The sequence below is a fragment of the Drosophila gunungcola genome, unplaced genomic scaffold, assembly GCF_025200985.1.
Source record: "Drosophila gunungcola strain Sukarami unplaced genomic scaffold, Dgunungcola_SK_2 000001F, whole genome shotgun sequence".
NCBI classification, from domain to species: Eukaryota; Metazoa; Arthropoda; class Insecta; order Diptera; family Drosophilidae; genus Drosophila; species Drosophila gunungcola.
Window position 1 is genome coordinate 1,055,466 of NW_026453197.1, and position 18,791 is coordinate 1,074,256.

The 18,791-nt window shown below is 36.2% G+C and overlaps 4 protein-coding genes across 35 annotated transcripts in view; 3 read left to right on the plus strand and 1 right to left on the minus strand.

The window, feature by feature from the left end:
• Nucleotides 1-101: 101 nt before the first annotated feature.
• On the plus strand, nt 102-1,768 carry LOC128261730 (malectin). Its single transcript, XM_052995560.1, has one exon. The coding sequence runs from the start codon at nt 293-295 to the stop codon at nt 1,331-1,333; it is 1,041 nt and encodes a 346-aa protein (XP_052851520.1). The 5' UTR covers nt 102-292; the 3' UTR covers nt 1,334-1,768.
• Nucleotides 1,769-2,283: 515 nt separating this feature from the next.
• LOC128261735 (uncharacterized) lies at nt 2,284-2,516 on the plus strand. Its single transcript, XM_052995569.1, has one exon. It carries the CDS (start codon nt 2,289-2,291, stop codon nt 2,505-2,507), a length of 219 nt encoding a protein of 72 aa, XP_052851529.1. The 5' UTR covers nt 2,284-2,288; the 3' UTR covers nt 2,508-2,516.
• Nucleotides 2,517-2,621: 105 nt separating this feature from the next.
• Nucleotides 2,622-18,791, plus strand: part of LOC128261715 (sodium/hydrogen exchanger 3) — a 35,088-nt gene continuing 18,918 nt past the window's right edge. For 30 of the 32 annotated variants that reach the window (XR_008268274.1, XR_008268276.1, XR_008268275.1 and 27 more), the window contains exons 1-3: nt 9,727-10,127; nt 16,141-16,650; nt 18,346-18,553. Coding sequence is in view for 25 of the 32 variants with exons in the window: in XM_052995517.1 (XP_052851477.1) it covers nt 16,231-16,650; nt 18,346-18,553 (628 nt within the window). In the remaining 7 variants the exon portion in view is untranslated. Of the gene's footprint in view, nt 2,761-9,726; nt 10,128-13,426; nt 13,505-16,140; nt 16,651-18,345; nt 18,554-18,791 lie in introns of those variants that run through there. The other 2 variants (XM_052995518.1, XM_052995519.1) reach the window with 2 other exon arrangements.
• On the minus strand, nt 6,133-8,146 carry LOC128261721 (serine protease grass-like). Its single transcript, XM_052995550.1, has 7 exons — nt 7,935-8,146; nt 7,835-7,880; nt 7,614-7,777; nt 7,059-7,553; nt 6,955-7,003; nt 6,599-6,729; nt 6,133-6,539 (listed from the first exon to the last, which is right to left on the minus strand). Exons 1-7 carry the CDS (start codon nt 8,140-8,142, stop codon nt 6,181-6,183), a joined length of 1,452 nt encoding a protein of 483 aa, XP_052851510.1. The 5' UTR covers nt 8,143-8,146; the 3' UTR covers nt 6,133-6,180.

Genomic DNA, 18,791 nt, shown 5'->3' on the forward strand with positions numbered 1-18,791 from the left:
ATTTTAATTTCGAAGAAAAATAAAACAAATAAGTAATTCAAAATTATTACATAAAATACAGGAGCTCCAGAAATACCAACTCCAAGGAACAGTTCCGGGGTTCACTGGTTCCTTCAGTTGAGAACCCATCGTTGCAGCCCTGTACGCTCTGTATAGAAATAAATTTGTTGATGGATTTATTGCGGCCCCTTAAGCGAGCTAGAATCACTTTAGCTAGTTAGGCGACGGGACTCGACCAGGACAAATTCCGGAATACTCAAAAGCCAAAAACGAGGCCCTCGAAACGGGGAAAATGCAAAGTGAATTCTGGGGCAAAACAAAAACTGCTGACATGTGCAACGTAGCATGGAAAAGGGGGCTTTGCTGGGACCGCTTGCGGGCAAGTGGTCAAAGGACCTGGATGCCCCTGCTCCTGGCGCTCATCCTAATCGCTAGCTCCTCAGCCGCCGAACCCCTGAAAGTCATATACGCCGTTAACGCTGGCGGAGATGAGCACACCGATCTAAATGGCGTCCAATACGATGCGGATCCTTTGAAGGGCATCGGGATTGCTTCGGACTATGGCAAACACCTGCTGATGATTGGCCGGGTGCAGGAACACGACGAGGTGCTCTACAGGACCGAACGCTATCACACCACCACCTTTGGCTACGACTTGCCCAGCGATGGCGATGGAGATTACGCCCTGATAATGAAGTTCTGTGAGGTGTACTTCGATGCGCCGCAGAAGAAGGTATTCGATGTGCTCCTCAACCGGAAGCACACGGTCGTCCGGCAACTGGACATCTACAACCAGGTGGGCAGGGGCTCGGCCCACGACGAGATCGTGTACTTCAAGATCAACAATGGTCGATTAAACTACGAGGGCGAGGTATCCGATGTGCGGAACGGTCGCCTGCGACTGGACTTCATCAAGGGAGCCCTGGATAATCCCAAGATCAATGCCTTTGCCTTGCTCAAAGGAGATGTGACCCAAGTTTCGCGACTGCATGGCACTGAGGCGAGTGAAAGGATGAAACCGGAGGGCAAGCAAGCTGCGGAACATAAGCCAGGTCAGGTGGAGCGGGTGGTGCGCAACCAGCGGGAGGATATCGATGAGGATGACGAGGATCTGGACGACGAGGAGTTTGAGGATGAGATGCCCGATCAGCAGCAGCACAACGATCAGCTGGGTGGCGATCAGTTGTCGCAGCAATCGGCGGACTCCAAGCGATCTTATAGCGGGCCACGTCAGCCCAATCCGTACTCCATGGACGACTCCTCCATCCTGCTGCCGGTCTTCATCGCCATCGGGGCCTTCATACCGCTGTTGTTCTGCCTCTGCAAGCTGTGATCCCAATCCCAATCACCCGTCGCCCACTCAACGATCTCGGCCTGCGTTGATTTCCTGCTTTGTGATTTTGTGATTTTGATAAAAGACTTAATTGTATACTTATCGTTTAGTTCGTACGTTAGGCATACCCTAGAGATCAATACCCTGGATCCCAAGACGCACAGCTCTCTCTCTATCTCTCTCGCTCTCGCTCTATCACCCTGTACTTTCCATATTTAATAAGAATTTTTTTCGTGTTCCTTTGGTTGACCACTGCCGCCACAGGCTCGGGTACTTAATCGTTGAGTTACCTTATTTATATTCTCGGATCCGTTGATCGCTCGTCTCGGGGGATGTGCGCACAAATTGTAAGCCGTTTGCAGGACAGTTTTGCTTGGAAACTGTTAATTTTGAATGAAATTAAATAAAAGAAACTTTGTTTGTTATTGAACAAAATGTTTGTGATTATTTTCATGGTAACTTTCTCCACATTTCAAACATTTGCAGGTTTGCCCTAAATTACGCTGAATGTCAGTTGTTTTCTGACCCTTTGATAACCTAAGAATTTAGATTTGATAGGAAACATGATTTTTTGAGAGTTAACTTTTATATATATAATATTTTTGTGGATCGATAGACAAGAAATTAATTTGAAAATTAAAAATTCAAGATATAAGATATAAGAGCACCCTGCCTGAATATTGAACATAAACACGAACAATAAAGATCTGGAAAGAAAATTTTTAAAATTCATATCTAGATTACTATTTTTCAATTTGAACAAAAACATGTCGTAGGGAAGGTAAGAAGTGATAAAAAATTGAATATAGGTACTCCCCAACACTGCCGGTACGAAATTATAACAAAATTAAAATTAAATTATATGATACGGTAAATAATCAGGTTTCAATTTTTTCCGGTGCAAAGACTAGTTCATTTTTCGAATCGATAGCCCGCCTATCGGACGGCAATCGAAATGAGTTCCTGCGGATGTCCTGCTGGCTGGAAAAGCTGGCGTCGTGAAAAATTCAGTCATCAGCGCGTGTCCATCGAATCGGCAGTGAAAATGTGCCAGCGGCGGTTCTTTAGCAGCAAGTACACTAGTTTCCACAAGAATCACATCAAATTATTTGCCGTTTACATGAAAACGGCGAGTCTGATGCAAAACTTAAATGTGCTGAAGCGTTCGCTGTAAACGCCGCTGCCCCCGCCGCTGCCGACGTCGCAGCCGCCGCCTACTCCGCCCTCCCCCTGCAGAAAAATTAAAATAAAATTAAGGCCGGGCTGTGTGTGCTAGTGTATTTCAAATAGTGCTAAATCATAAAACAAATTCATAAGTCTTAACCTAAATTAGAAATGTCTGAAAAAAAAACGGAAAATCTGGTGAAAGTTGTTGATAAGAAATACAACATTTACAATACAATTTAGGCGTGTCTATCAAAATAACGGTAAGTTTCATTAAGTCTTACATAATTATTGGGAAATCTGTTTTAGGTATTTTTTATTGCTATACCAATTGGATAATAACGGAACCACAAGTTCGGTATAATTTTAACCGACTTTTCGTCTGTCCTTTTCGTCAGAGTTTGACTTTGCCAAAAGCCATAAATCCTTCGTGGAAAAAAAAAACATTCTGTCATCAGGTGCAGGAAAAAAAGTATCACTCTCTCGCGGTCTCGCTCTCTTTCTCCCGCTCCCATTTACCGTTACTTTCTCTCCCACGCGCTTACAAAAAATCGGCAAACAGATGTTTTTTGGCTCTCCTTTGCGCATGTAACGGTAACGGCCTACGCTAAACAAAAACAAATTGACTATGCCGCGGCCATTTTTACGTCACAGTCGCTGCAGCAGCTCTTAACAATAACAAAAACAATAACAACTGCATCCAGCTCTGAAAAGCAGGCTACGTTGTGTTTGTGTGTTGAGTGTGTGCTGTTGTGTGTGTTTGTGGGTAGGGGGAGTTTTATGTAATGCAAAAACAACCGCAATCGCGTTGTTTGTTATTGTTGTTTCTGATGTGTTATGAATTGTTCTGTCAAATGGATACAGCAATATTCATATGTTAAGTTAAGCCTAACTTTTCCAACTTTCTTAATTTTAAGTCAATAGAAAGTAGTTTAGTTTAAAATGCTTATCTTAATATGTTGAAACATAAAATAAAAGAGTAACATGATATTTTTATTTCCTCGAATGAATAAAATAAGAAATAAATTAAACATGATTTGTATATTCTTACCATTTCCAAAATTGACCGGAAGTTCTTAAAAATATTGGTCTTCAACATAACATTTTCTATGAAACTTAACCATCAAGAAATCCAAATTTGTACTTACTATTAAGAAATTTCCTTTTAAAACAGAAGATTTAAATACCTCACAGAATAAGAGATAATAATTGATTTGTACATCCAAACATACTAGATATAATACTTGCAATATTAAAACTGTCCATTAATTCATAATAAGTATTCGTAACTCAAATTCTCTGCTCATCAGCAATTTATTTATTGTTTTGCAAAATAATTTTGTGTCTGTAAATGTTTATATGAACGTAGAGTAAGATAATTTATGAGTTACATATAAATGAACCAAATGAACTTAAGTGCTTTGCACTCTGACAAATAGACTTCACTGTAGTTTGCATTATAAGGTTTTTGGCTCCGATTCCGTTGCGGCAAAGCCATAACTATTGTCCGCTTGTCACGCCCCAAGAAAAAGGAATTTCGGTTGGGTTTTTTTTTGGCTGATTTACTGTACTGCTGCGTAGCAGTGGCCTTTGTCCTTCGTCCATGGTCATGGCAAATGTATTATATGTAATGAAATTGTTGTGCTTCGCATCCCGTGGCCCTCGATCTGTCTGATGAGCTATGGTCAAGGAGATGGTGATGAAGGAGCAGTCTGATTTGCTATTTTGGTTCGTCCTGCGGCGTGTCCTTGAGAAATTCTTGGGGCTTACATAATAGCCGGTGGCGGAGGCGAGAGAGCTTTGGGGGTTGCTGGGCCTTATTATTATTATTATTATTGCTATGTTTTCCAGCTGAAAGTTTAAGCCGCACACACGCACTCAACATTCGGCTCTAATGAACTTGAACTAGGACTACGGACTACTTTCAATAGCTTCGCTGTACAGCGCGCAACTTTGGGGCAAAACTTTGGCGGTTTTCCGTTTACGGGCTTTTGTTTGTTTGCAAATGACTTTGTGGATTTTCTTTATGCCTTATCAACTTTAATATAGCTATTGTTTGTTAAGTTCAAAATTATTTTTTTAATATCGTTTTTTTTATATTCAAACTTAACAAAGTTTGTTAAAGACTTATTCGACTTACAAAAGGTTTTTATTACTAATATTTTAGCATTAACAGTTGTGTAAAATTGCTAATAAACACTAATTTTGAACATAACTATATAAAAATACGAAATGAAAGAAAAGTGTGTATTTTTTTGTTATTACATTCACTTAATGAAAATTAGTTGATGCAGACCAAGTTACTTTCACACTCTTCTCAGCTGGTTATGTACTGAGTACATTCACAATATTCCAGATCCACAAAAAATTTATTATGAAAAAAACTACGAACTCATAAAAAGGTCTTAATTAATTTAATAGTTATCGAATTGAATCCCCATCGTAAGACCAGTTCGCCTTTCTTTGCCCGGCTTCCAATTCAATTATATTCAGCAATCTAATCGAAATTATTTTGCCATTGTCATCTCTGTAAATCGTTATCATTATAACATCGTACACTCAGAGAAACATCGGTCTTATATTCTTAATTCTGAATGGCTCTGTTCTTAATTTGTATATATAATAGAATCGTTATAATTATTCTGAAAGTAAACCAGTTACGGTTTCTGAAGAATGTACAACTTAAGATAGATTTTGTCAAACATTTTTGATATTTTTTTTTCTCCATGCAAACGTGACCCTGCCTGTGGCTTTAGTGTATAAAAATGTACTTTCTCGATTCATAAAATCGTCGTTAGGGACATCCAATCAAGGCAGCAGACGACGCAGTTTCGCAAAATGAACCCCGTTCTAGGATTGAATTACGTGCACTTAGCTGCAGTCGTTCAAGTACAAGGATAATGGATCTGTTTCGTTTTTCAGACCAAAAATAAAAGAGCTGCACCCACACGCCGTCAGCTGCCAACTTTGGATCGATATTATGGAAATGCAACGATATTGAAATGTTTACACTCAAAGTGCTGCACACACTCACTTGCTTCGTGCCCTTTGCAATTATCAAGGAATTACAATCGTGTTGTTATCCTTGCACAAAGGACTCTGGCCGCAGCCCTGTTATGCCATCCAAAAAAATCAATTTCCATTGCGGGAAACTCTGTTTTTCTGCTCGTTTGCTGTCGGTCAAATATTCATTTCAATTAACTGCACAAAGGTGGGCAAGAATGCAAGGAAATTGCTAACGATGTCCGTTTGAACTTAAGCATGCCACTTAATTGACGTGTTTATATGTATCATGGACAATAAGCTCCTGTGGATATCCAATGGTTTTTGGATGGTTAAGACAGGGTCTTCGCTTTCTGCGATTTGCTTTAAAATAATTAACTTTTGTTACCATCACATTGAAAACAAATTGAAATTTTTCAAGTTTTTTATTTATTTTGTTTATCTGATTATTTGGATTTACCGATTATTTCCTTTCATGATAATGTATTATTCAATAAGTTCTGTGGGAAAAACTTATTAACTCCATCATTTCTGGTTTTAGAAATCAAAGTTTATTTTGATTGAAAACTTATATAATAATATTAAACGTTGTACATATTCCAGACGATTTTTTTAAACTAAATTTTGGGTCTATTTTTAATTTAAAAAAAGAGTAATAAGGTATAACAATACTTATTTTCTTAATTAACATCCACGATTTTCCTTATCCAATCGGCGTAACTTTGTATATTTGTAAGGATGACCACACCATTCTTGTGGAAGCTCTTAATGCCGTGGAGAATGAACTTGTGGTTCAACCTGTCATCGACACCAAAAATTTCACCATTTGAATTGAAATCGGCGGAGGTTTTATTGACACAGATTTGGTTATCCTCTACTGTCATTTGAATCGTGATACCGCAGGTCTTACGATCAACGATCGTTGCGTTCTCTTGTTTAAGGCCAAGATATTCCCAAGAACGGATAAATACGGTAAGGAAAGTTAATGTGTTTACCGACTTTTGAAGACGTGAGCTAAAGCATATCGGTGCAAAAAAGTCTGAATAAAGGTACCAAAAGTTTTAAAGACAAAACTTAATAAAAATAAAATTGACTTACCAGAACTTTGCACACTTTTATCAAGTTTGAGCAAAGCTATATTATTTGTTAAAATCCTGTCGTCTGTGAACTGGGGATGGTTGTGTACTGATACAACGGAAAATGTTTCACCGCCTAGCGCCGCAACTTTACTGCATACCAAACGAAAAAAAAAAAACAACAGTTAAGCCTTAAATAAACAATTAAATTTTGTTTCTAAAATGTTTGCTACAGAATTTTTAAAAACTGTATACTGTTTTATCTAGTTAAAATAATTAAATTAAAACTATTAAGTGGTACAAATTATCTCGTAAATAAATTGACCAACAAATCTCAATAAAAAGTTTGACTTATTTTCAATATTAATTTCTACTTACATTTTCTGGATATCTGCGGGCAAATTAATTGCAACAGTAAGCACAAACCCTAGAAAAGGTGGTTACAATTGTTATTCAGTATAACATTCAATGTAAATGCTTACGTTTTGTGATGAGGGCACCCTTAGCATAGCTCGGAAGTATATATACTGCCCAGGGCTGACGGATGGATCCAGATTTCAGGCGAGTGTCGCTGCAATCCTTATCCAACAAACTCTCCTCCCAAATGGTGTCTTTAATCCACTGTCTGAAGCTCCAAACATTCGTGTAGACGCCATTAGAATTGCAATATGTGCTGCCGAAGCTGTCGATCCCAATTTGTGTGCGATGGACATATCTTCCGTATGTGATATTGGCAACCAAAGGACCACCTGAATCACCTGTGCAAGTGTCGCCTTTATCGTCGCCAGCGCAAATTTGCGTTTCAGAGTCTAAGTCTATAAAATCACATTTGCCTTCACGGCGGGAAAGATGAATGGTCTGAAGGACCGAGCTGAGTGATCCCCTATTTGTTTCTCCCCAGCCGTAGGCAGAGAAATTATGGATAGACAACGAGTTAAATTCGTCACCCAAGAAAATGCATATCGGACGGATTCGGGCTGCAGGCAAGAAAACATTTTGTAGCTATAAATTAATGTAGCTATGTATTGCAATCTTACCGTTGTACACCACTTGTCTGTCCAGCTTCAAAATACCTATATCGTTCTTAAAATATAAAAAGTCAAATTGGGGATGACTTATGCTCTTGATCACATTAAAGTTAGCTACTTCTGTGCAACGAGATGCCGGGCAAGATCGGTCGTATAGTCCCAATCTCACGAATCTAAGGCAAGAAGGTTCAATCATTAGGTTAAAAAATTGTCGATAGATGTTAGCTTACAATTGTTTATTATCTTTAATACAGTGGGCGGCGGTCAAGATGAAGCCTGTAAAGAATGCGAATAGAAGATAAGTTGTTGACTTCAAAAAAGTATACGAACGTGAGTGAATAAGAGTGCCGCCGCATAAATCATGATGAGTTGCGTTGCTTATCAAGGCCATCCAAGGAGTGGTCCCCTGGGGAGTATTATGTCCACCAGCTATCCTAAAGCGCAAGGAAACGATACAGTTTCCATCGAGGAGCTGTGCCATTCCATCCTGCCAAAATACCAAGACGATCAAGGCCAGCCAAGACACATAAGGCTTCATTCTAGCGAAGAGATCGAAATCAACTAAATGGCAGAAGCAAAATTAATTTAAACGAAAGTCTCATATAGTCTTATCTAATCAAATGTTGAAAGTCAACTGATGACTTATTTTTCCCATTTAAGAGAGATTAGAATTTTATACCAGATCTAATTAAGCAAAAGCCGTTTCAACATATTTTTAATGTTTTTAAATTTAATTATTATTCCAGGAATGCATTATAAGGACTGAAAACACGTTTTACTTTTGACAGAATAGGTGTTATACATTGTACAATTCAGTTCAATTATTGTAGCTTGTAGGGGATACTATAATTTCAGTCAGATTTCCGAACATATAAAGTATATATATTTTATATAAAGAGGTCTGTCCGTTTTTCCGCAATCTATGCTGTCTTAAAGATATTTGAAAAAATAACACTGGCTTACAAATTTAAATCGATGAAGTCCTCCACAGATCAAACATTTATTTAAAAAAAAAATTACACTCAAAATATTTTTTATAGTCCCATTTGGGATCGTTTTCTTTGATTTATTTGATTAAGCAAGTTTATATACCCTTGCAGCTATTGCATAAACTAAATACTATTTAAAACATATAAAATTTGTTTTACAACATTGAAGCTATGGTGAATTTCAGCTTAATTATAAAATCCTAACTATGGCACCTATATGATACCGTTATCCGATTTGAATAAAATTAAAAGCGTTATTCTAAACTATTAAATTATATATATTTTTTTAAATTAAAAAGTTGAGAAGATATATTTTTTAAAATTCGTTTTTTAAATCGTCCAATTTAAATGAAATTTAAACTGTATTTCTGGAATAAATAACAATTACTAGTTTACGAAGAAAAAAAAATTAAAAAACAGAAAATTTAATATTTTTTTTTCCGATTGTTTCAATGGAAGCCATATGCTATAGTCGTCCGACCTATATACTACCTGCAATAGCGGGACAACTTTTGGGAAAGTTTCATGCATATAGCCTTAAAACTGAGAAACTACTTTGCGTAGAAACGACACTCCTAGTGATGCTGAACAAGAATATATATATATATATGCATTTCCAGGATAAAGTCGACCAAGCCCTAAAAACGAAACGTTGAGAAAAACGACGTAATAATAATAATAGAATTAACTAAATTAAATCAACACAAATAAACTTAGAAATTATACTCATTACTCAGTAAAAATTTTAACAAAAATGTTTTAAAGGTAAATTTTTGTTAAAATTTTTTTAATTCAGTGTGGGTGACGCAAACAGACCCACGCTCTTTCAAATACATTTTTCTAAGATTTCTCGAATGCGATTCTCGGCAGTGTTAAAACTTCGTTGTCCTAACATTTTTATGTTAGATCATCAATTTCCTTACATTTTTATGTTAGATCATCAGTTTCCTAACATTCCTATGTCAGATCATCGTTTTCAAAACATTTATGTGGGCAGCGCTGCGGCAGAGGAAAAGCAGAGTGGATATGGAAAAACATCGATGTTGTTCCGTTAAACATCGATGACACGGATGTTTTGAAAACATCGATGACAACGATATTGACATCGATGATTCTCCACCTCTACTGTAGCGCGCATTTTACTTTTAGACTCGGTGGCGGAAAATTCGATTTTCCATGCCCAGCCAAAACGGGACTGTTAACTCAGGAATTATTCTAAAATGTATCGGGCAACTATTTAAATATGTAAATCGAAACGAGAGCAGGCCGTGTTTTCCCCTTACTTTTTGTGACGCCGTGTTTGTGATGTGTGAATAAAATATGTGCGCCGTTTGTTGGGCATAAATTAGAAATCATTATTTATTGCACACGTCTGCAGTGCGAATCAAAACAAAATCGGAAACGGAGAGAAAGGAGAAAAGTAGCGGGAGAGGAGAGAGTGGTTGCAAGAGAGTGCGAAAAATAGTGGAAAAGAAATAACAGCTGCCGGCTGATTTGTTGCGGAAAAGGAAAACGAAGAACGAAGAAGAAAAATGTGCGTAAAGTTGTTATCTGTACACAGAAAATAAATTGTCATTAATCTTTTAGAATACTGATTATTTGAATGTTGAAATATGTATATGTTTTAAATATAATTAAAAACTTTGTTCCAAAACTTAAGAAAATGTATCTTATAGATACTTGTTTAAATCGTGTAAGAATGTTTGCAGCATATACATATGTATGTATGTATTTATGTTCTATTTATAAACCATCTTTTATATTTTTTCACGTTTCCTACAACAACGCTTTTCCTTTATAATTTAGGTTGCACTTGAGTTTATTTTGGTCTTCACCGGCTCAGTCATTTCCCCTTATTTTAATTTTTCCATTCGCTCTGCTCTACTTATTTGTTCCCGTTTCGCATTCCGAAATACCCACATGTATACATGTGTGTATTTATATAGTACATAGAAATATTTGTAAATGTTGTTGTTTGGTCCACATATTTTGTTGTTGCCAACCTGATAACATGGAACAGCTTGGCAACATATTGTCATGCTCGCTTTGCGCAATTACGATGTTTTCAACTGACTCATCTTTTTTTAAAATTCAATTCCATCTCAACAGAGTTGGTAAATCTTGAATTGCTATTCATTCTTCTAGTATACATATATTTCATTCCAAGAATTTTGAAGGATCAAAAAAAAAGGCATTTGGTGTTATGTTTTGAAACTGTGCTAAATTTTTTTAAAATTGTAATCACATTTTTTGAGACCAGTTTCACAATTTATTGAGAAAAAAATATCTGATTTAATAGAACCAAAAAGTTAAATAAAATTTGAAAACGTATTACCGTCTAAATTTGAAATTAAATGCATAAATTTTGATTTAAATAAATTTCTTGTTATTTAAAATTGTTATATTTTGTACAAAGATGCCAATATAAATAAATGTTCAAGATATATGTATAAGGTGTTTTGCCACACAGGCCTGTCAAAAAAATTTGTTAGTGGAATTAAATCGTCAATCAAGTTTATTTCATTATAATTATCAGCCAATAAATGATGATATAGGCAGACCCAGATATCGCACCAATTTATCTATAAAAATGAATGTAAACATTATTTGTTTGTTATCTAACGTGTCTCATTGAAGCCTTTTACCTGCGTAGTAGCTGGTCAGTAGCGTAAGCACCGAGTTAAATTAGGTATTTTTTCCCATAGAAATTGCTTACGAGGAAAACATTTTCGTTTGATTTTCTGGGCTTCACACTTTCCTAAGAAATGTGCTACCTGCTGACAAGTGCATGTCATTAGTAATAAATACTACGAATCCCAATGCTCATTTATGTTTTCCTATCTGATAAAATATGACATGTTCCTTTGCGACAATCAAATTTTGATTTATAACGAGTCGATAGCATTACACCTTGACCACAATCGATGTAATATGGGCATTTGTTTTATAACAACTTCATATAATGTGTGATTCAATTTATTTTTACTTGTAATCAATTAAACAACATCTCAAGTAGTCTGTACAAATGCATTTTTCCAAAAAGCCATTTAAGAACTAAACGAAAATAAGGAAAATCGATTTTTAAGCTTCTAATTACGTCCAGTTAGGTTCTGACCAAATGCCAAACATATTTTATCAGGAGGGTGATCTCATTCTAGGAAACTATTTTTGTTGTATGAAGATAAAAGTAAAGGTCATTTAAGCAGTGCGCTTTAATTTATCGACTATTTAAAGTCACAATAATTTCCAACTTAAATAGAGATTTTAAATTTATTGTTGTTTATTTGAGCTTAGGTGAGCTTAGGCGCTTCTTCAGTATATCTCAGATAAACTTAAAAGTCGGCATGCATAATGTTTTTATAACAGAACTCTGTTTTTTAATTATAAACTCGCATTAAAACTAAAGTTTTCTCTATTTAAAATCTTAGCCCTTTTTGGATCATTTATTATTTATAAACATATAAATATAAATAAATTGTTTTCTTCCGTTTTTGTTATAATCGAGCCGGCATATAAAACGTAAAGGATGCATTCAATTATTCCGGCTCTCCCAAAACTGGGATCCCAAAGAGGTTTTTCCAAAACGTTATATTCCATTTTATTGTCGTCTCTTGGCTTACCCTATCAATATATGTTTATGACGTTTGTATTTCAAGAATATTAACGAAACCCTCAACTGACAATTTCAATGCCTTTTTTGATGGAAGTTTTGTTTTCAGGTTTAACCCGTCACACCCACATGTCGGTAAGGCACCGTCTGAGATTCAGACAGAAATTCGTCGCAACCACAAAACGATTTTGTCTTATATTCTGGCTTTCGTTCTTGTTTTATTTTTTCTTCGTACGTTGCAAGTACATATGTAAATTTTCTTTTGCAACTCTTTTATGTAAATGAACAATAAATATTTTGGTTGTGTGGCCAAAAAGGTTTGCACATGACGGATTACATCCCACAATGTTCTTCAAGTTGATGCTGAGGTTTATGAAAAAGGGGTTGTTCAGAATTCCGAGTGTAATGTTCCTTGAGCTGAGCCAAATTGACTTTTGTAATTGAACACGTCAAGTTAAATTAGGCTTAGGATGAGGAATGTACATAGGTAAATAAATTTTAGACAGTAGATTTAGTTGGTAGAAGTTGTACAACGATTTTAAACAATTTATTTTACTAACTTAAATTAAATTGAGGCAAATAAAAATTTGAACATTGGTTATTGCATAAATTAGGAACAAAGCCTTTTTCTTATTTTATGATTTTAAAAACTAACTAAAAAAATGTATTTTTTTTATAAATGTTTGGGACATTTTGAAGTCATAAATTCAATTGACATTATAACTTATAAAATAGTATAAATTATTTTTTATTCATCAGGCTTGCACTTAATTTTATAAAGTGCATTCTCGGTTGCAAATTTATTTTTTGTGAGACAGGTGAAGAAAACAAAGTCGTGCCAGCAAATAAGTAATGTTTACCTGGCGCTTGACTGCATAATGCCAATAAATATTAAAACCTATCGTTGAATAAAACACATGCAAATATTTTCTCTATCTTTTCAACCTGTTAAACTGATCACAATCATTAAATATCATCAACAACTTGTGGGACACCTGCTGGCATCCACTTTCGTATTTAAACTAGCACGACTTAATAAAATCAAAAATCGGAAACACTATTTTGTTTCGGAACATTGTTCACGGGCCGTATAAACATTTAACGGAAGTCTATCCAATCCGCACAGGCCATATTTTTTAGTGCTCGTAAACAGTCTTTATCTACATAAACTCGTGCATATGGGATAATAGGCGTTTAATGATATTTTTCTTTGGCTGCCAGATGCACAGATTCAGTTTTCGGCCAAGTTAGCCCGGATCGCCAAGTTTGCGTTCTGGATAATCGCCTTCAACCGGTTCGAGGTACTTTTGTCCAGTTTTTTTTCGCTTTTGCATTCTTCATTAATCAATTGGCTTTGATTTGTTTATAATCAATTTCGAACTGCAACTGCGATGGCATTTTCCATATTCTCTTGTGGCGCACGTTATCGATTAGCCGTCGCCGAAAGCGTAACCTCAAAAATGCATGGGGCAAAGTTCAGGAACCTGCACAAACAAACGGAGTTGACATTAATTGGTGCCAGTGACAGCTGTGAAAGATATTTGCTTAACGATCCCCAACTAGAAAGAAAATAAGCGGAGAGAAATCGATTTAAGTTACTCATTCTTTTGATAGTCAATTAATTTTTCAATTATAAACGAAATATTTTTATTTATTTCATTCATTCCAGGTACAGACCAATGCATCATTGGTTTTCCATTTTCATATATTTTTCTTGCCATATTTTGCTAAAAAGTCGTTCGCATGACGGCGACAGACAAACATTTTCTTGGTGGCTGGCCAAAATACACATCAGCCATATGCATATTATTTGCATATGTATTCCCAATTGGTTATTTCCACAAATACAGTATAGTATAGTTCTTTTTTGAAAATCGTTTGACCTTTGAAAAATGAATTTATTTCCGATGGATAATCTTGAACTCTGGCCATGAAAAACCGAAAATGCCCGCCTCAAATATTTACGTTTGTATCGGGAATTAGTCGCCCTCACTGACCAAAATAAACAGAAGTTTATGGTGGGTAGATGGCGTCGGTCTCAATCCAATTCACGTCTATACCCTAAAGTGTAAAAGCATAAAGTAAACTCAAATTAAATATTAACACATTTCGGGGGTGTTCGGTGGCTGGCGATGTGCGAAGAAATCAATTAAATCGTGTCACAATTCATTCGACCTCAAGGACTTTTTGCGATAGTTGTTAGATAAATTATAGATGTAAAATCGCCACAGTGGCAACATAGCAATGAAAGTTTTCTAGCCATGTTGCCAAAGTTGTATTTCACATTTTATTTTCTCAACTTCAAGGAAGAAGCAGTCGAAATCTTTGTATTGTTTGCGAAATGAAACTTTAGTTTCCTCGCAGTGTTATAAAGTTATCAGTTGTCTAGATAAAGTAGATGACATGCTTTAATAAAGAAATTCAAAATAAAGATAATAAATACCATGTATTCAATTCACTTACATAATACATCAATACATAAATATTCATGCCACTGTTATTTTCTTAAGCAATCAATTAAATCAAATGGTTTTCTATTAATTCCACTTAGATGTGATACAACCAAAAGTTGCGGGGAATTGGGTTAACCTTTTTGATTAAAGCCGGTTAGTTGCTCAACTGTTAACGGCCAGTTATCAAAGTCACTGAACTTGAAATTCTTTGGGCGCTAATCTAATCACCACTTTGCACCAAATTGGGTTTGTGGGTAAGCCTGGGAAATTCACGACCAATGCTAAGAGCAATTGAATATGAAGGAAGATGAAGGAAGACGCACTGAGGGATAAACCTAAATTGGCCATCAATTTTAAATAATGAGCTATAGGCGACAGAACAGCAAACAGATACAATTGCTGCAGGCGAACAATTACAGAGATCGACTCGTACATTGCCCTCGAATTTATGAGCCTTAAATATGACACTCGAACATCCCAATTGTTTAATTGAGCGTCTTTATCTCCTGCACTCGATAGATAAGCTTTCGCTACTGTTGCTAATAAAATTTCACCAATAACACAAATCGGATCTTATCGCAGACCAACTGGCAGTCCAACTTAAATTTGTTTACTCTGCTTTATTGCCATATTTACAATTGGTATTAACTCGCTAATTTCGCATGGCGCTAAGAGCACTGGATCTATCCAGTTCGAAAAACAAATATTGTCTGCATCAATGACTGATAATTTTTTGTATTAAATCTTTAAATAAACGTGGCTGCAAAGAGCTTTGCGAAGTGGGCAAACAAGCGCACTTGAATTCTATTTTTTTTGCAAATAATTTGGTAGCTGACGTCGGAAACAAACAGTAGCTTTTTTTTAAATAGGATCGAATGACCGAATGCTGTGCTGATTGAATATATTAAATCATTCAGATAAGAATTTTATTTTTTAATCGGAATTGCGAAACAAATTTAAATTCACTACCGCCCACGAAATTTAATATATGTATCTACTTGAGTGATTTTATTATTCCATGGTTAATGACACTTTTTTGATGTTGATTATTTTTCTTTACGAATTATAGCTTTATTTTAAAGCATCAAAAGACAATTTAAGGAACAGACCTTGTTTTTTTGTTTTCCCCAAAGAGAATGATTTAAAAGAAATAGTTGGTAATAAAGTAAGTCCACAATCATTTAGGGTTTAATTTATATGCGATTTGATTTTAGCACATTTTTATTTGCAATGGTTTTAAAGAGAGTGCGTCTGGAATTTAAAGAGAGTTAATCAGAAGCCGATTGGTGTTAACAGAATCAATATAAATGTGCGATTTTGTGCAATATATCTGGATTTTGTCCCGAAGTCTTCATGGTTAGTGAAATTTGTGGGCTTTAACCAGTTACAATTGGTTATTGCGGCAGGTCGGTCGATTTTGGCAGTAATAATAAAAAAAGAAGGCAAGCCAAATATACTAATATTTATTTACCATCTAATTGCAGTTAACTAATCACAGCAATTAACGTTAGAAACTGGCATAGTAGAAGGACATTATAGCATGCCAGGACTAAAAAAGTGAATACCGCAACACAATGAGCAATCGCACGGAGCAGGATTACGACAGTGCCACTCCGGCGCTGCAACAGCAGATGAATCTGGCCCGAAGAGCCTGCTGGAGGCGGAACCAATCCTCCAGCACTCAGTTACCCCCCCAAAATACAATTACAATTACCAGAGAGGCAGCCAGTCGCCTGGAGTTAGTTAATCCCGAGATTGCGAAACAAATCGATGCAGAAGCTCAACCACCGAGAGATGAAACCAAAACAAGATTAGAACCACAAACTGCAACCGCAACACGCAACACAAAATGGGCATCCGACTGGCGGGGGATTCTCGGCAAAAGGATGCTGCTCATCTGCGCCTTAGTCCTGATCCTTGGACTCGTCCAGGGGCGGCCCAACACGAGTGCTGTGGGCGTGGCGTCGGCCAAGGATGCAGTCACCCAACTTAATGTGAGTATGTCGAATTGCGAAATCCACAATACAATTGAATGGCCAGGCACTACTCTTTGGATGATTGCAATTACGACCACAGTAGAAATACTGTGAAAAATAACTTAAAAATACATCAAAGATTAAAGTTCTAATTTATAGAGTATTTATTTGTTTCGTATGTTAAAAAAAATTCTTAGTTTTTGACAAAGTTAATCTTTTGAATCACTTTTTATCTGAAAAACTCCTCAATAGTGTCATAAAGTATAGTCTTAAGTGTAGCTATTAGCACTCATATATCAGATGAAATATCGACATGTTTATGTGGGAACCTTAAAGCTGCAACTGAAGACGAAAAAACGTTGCTTTTTGTTTCGCCAATTTATAACGTAGTAGAAATGATATAATAGCACTCAAACCTCATGGTAACTTCCCCTTGATAATTTGTGTAATGAGCTGCTACAATTTATAGTAGTCAAAAGTGACAACTTGCTGATGGAATTACAGTTCTCAGACAACCCACGACAAAATGATCTCTGCCGCAACCATATGATTTCTTATCATGATTCTAATAAAGTATTGATTTACTCATTGAGTATCTTGCCAACACTCATTCAATTTTTTCTGGAAAACTACTTTATTCCTAAAAATAGATATAATTGAGCCTGTTTCGAAAATCAATTATAGTGCGAAGCCCCAATTAATTAGCAATGATTTGACGTCACTATTAAAGCACTGTGCGCACAAAAGTCTAAACTATTAAACATCTGATTAACAACAATTCGCAATTTAATATTCATTGAGTGGCTGACACATATCCAACATTCTAGCACTTACCTCACTGACCTACATCAACATTTCAACCAGAATTTATGTGTAGGAATTGAAAAAGCTGACGACTCGTTCGCAGAAAAAAACAAGAGAGAACGCTATAGTCGAGTTTCCGGACTATTTGATACCCGTTACTCAGCCAATAAACTTCAAACTAAGTATTCCTCCTACAAAACAATCGAGGTTTAGGTGGCGCCATCTGTCGTGCAGCATAGGCAGAGGACTTCAAAACCCCATATCATCTAAAATATTAGCTCGATTTTGTAAATTTTTGTGTCTACCGATAGATATGATCGAAACACACACACAGAGTAGATCACCTACGGTCATTCCTCAGAGAGACTTGACAGACGTGTAAAGTGTTTTGCAATTTGTGGGCGTTAGAGTAGGCGTGGCTCCGTTTTGAAATAAACTTGCGCACATTCTACATGCCGAATCCAAAATCTCTATCTTTTGTAGTTTTCGAGATCTCAACGTTCATACAGACGGACTCGGCTATTGATCCTAATCAAGAATATATATAGTTTATATGGTCGAAAACGCTTCCGTCTACCTATTACATACTATTCAACGAATACAATATACCCTATTACTCTACGAGTAACGGGTATAAAAAACGAAAACCTTACTCTTTTGTGTATGGGTTCGTCATTAATAGAAGCGATTGTAATTTTCGATGGCGTGTTTCCGAAAGCTTAATTCCCAAGCCACCAGGTCTGGATTTTATTATCCGCAGTTTATACACCATGTAAATATTTGATGTTTGCTATTGCGGGTATTGAAAATTTTCGTGCACAGCGCATTTATCAATTTGCCCCCAGTGTTTTCCAATTATAAACTGCTAATGCCTGAGTTATATCGCTCTTCCTTCCTGCCCCAAAACAGCTGCCCATGGACGTGGATGTGGGTCTGGATCCAACACAATCGGCAAAATTGCCTCGTTCGGAGGCACTGAAATCCAGCGACCAGGATGCGGAAAGCGGCGAAGCGCACAAGATGGAAAGGTATCCACTCTCCAGCGTGGATTTTGCCCGGGTAAAGACGCCTTTCATCATCGGAATCTGGATTTTATCTGCCAGTATAGCCAAAATCGGTGAGTAAATTAATCATTTTAAAAAGGTTCTGAGTCCTTTCAAACAAATATTTTAAATAAAATCAAATCATAGGTATTAAACTGATAGAATTTTTGATTTTCAAAACTGTTTCAAGCCAAATTTATAATAATAATTATAATTTTATTTATATTATTTTTTTTATTTTGCATCCTAGCACTACGAGTAAATAAACTATTAGTTTAATGTGCTAGTCATGTGGCGTTATGATACGGAGCT

Excerpts from the sequence above, each read along its gene's own strand:
- LOC128261730 (XM_052995560.1), top strand. The coding sequence starts at position 293 with ATGCAAAGTGAATTCTGGGGCAAAACAAAAACTGCTGACATGTGCAAC.
- LOC128261735 (XM_052995569.1), top strand. The coding sequence starts at position 2,289 with ATGAGTTCCTGCGGATGTCCTGCTGGCTGGAAAAGCTGGCGTCGTGAA.
- LOC128261721 (XM_052995550.1), bottom strand. The coding sequence starts at position 8,142 with ATGAAGCCTTATGTGTCTTGGCTGGCCTTGATCGTCTTGGTATTTTGG. Across the intron at positions 6,730-6,954 it reads CCCGCAGATATCCAGAAAAT|TAAAGTTGCGGCGCTAGGCG; the intron begins GTAAGTAGAAAT and ends TTTGGTATGCAG. Across the intron at positions 6,540-6,598 it reads TAAAAGTGTGCAAAGTTCTG|ACTTTTTTGCACCGATATGC; the intron begins GTAAGTCAATTT and ends ACCTTTATTCAG.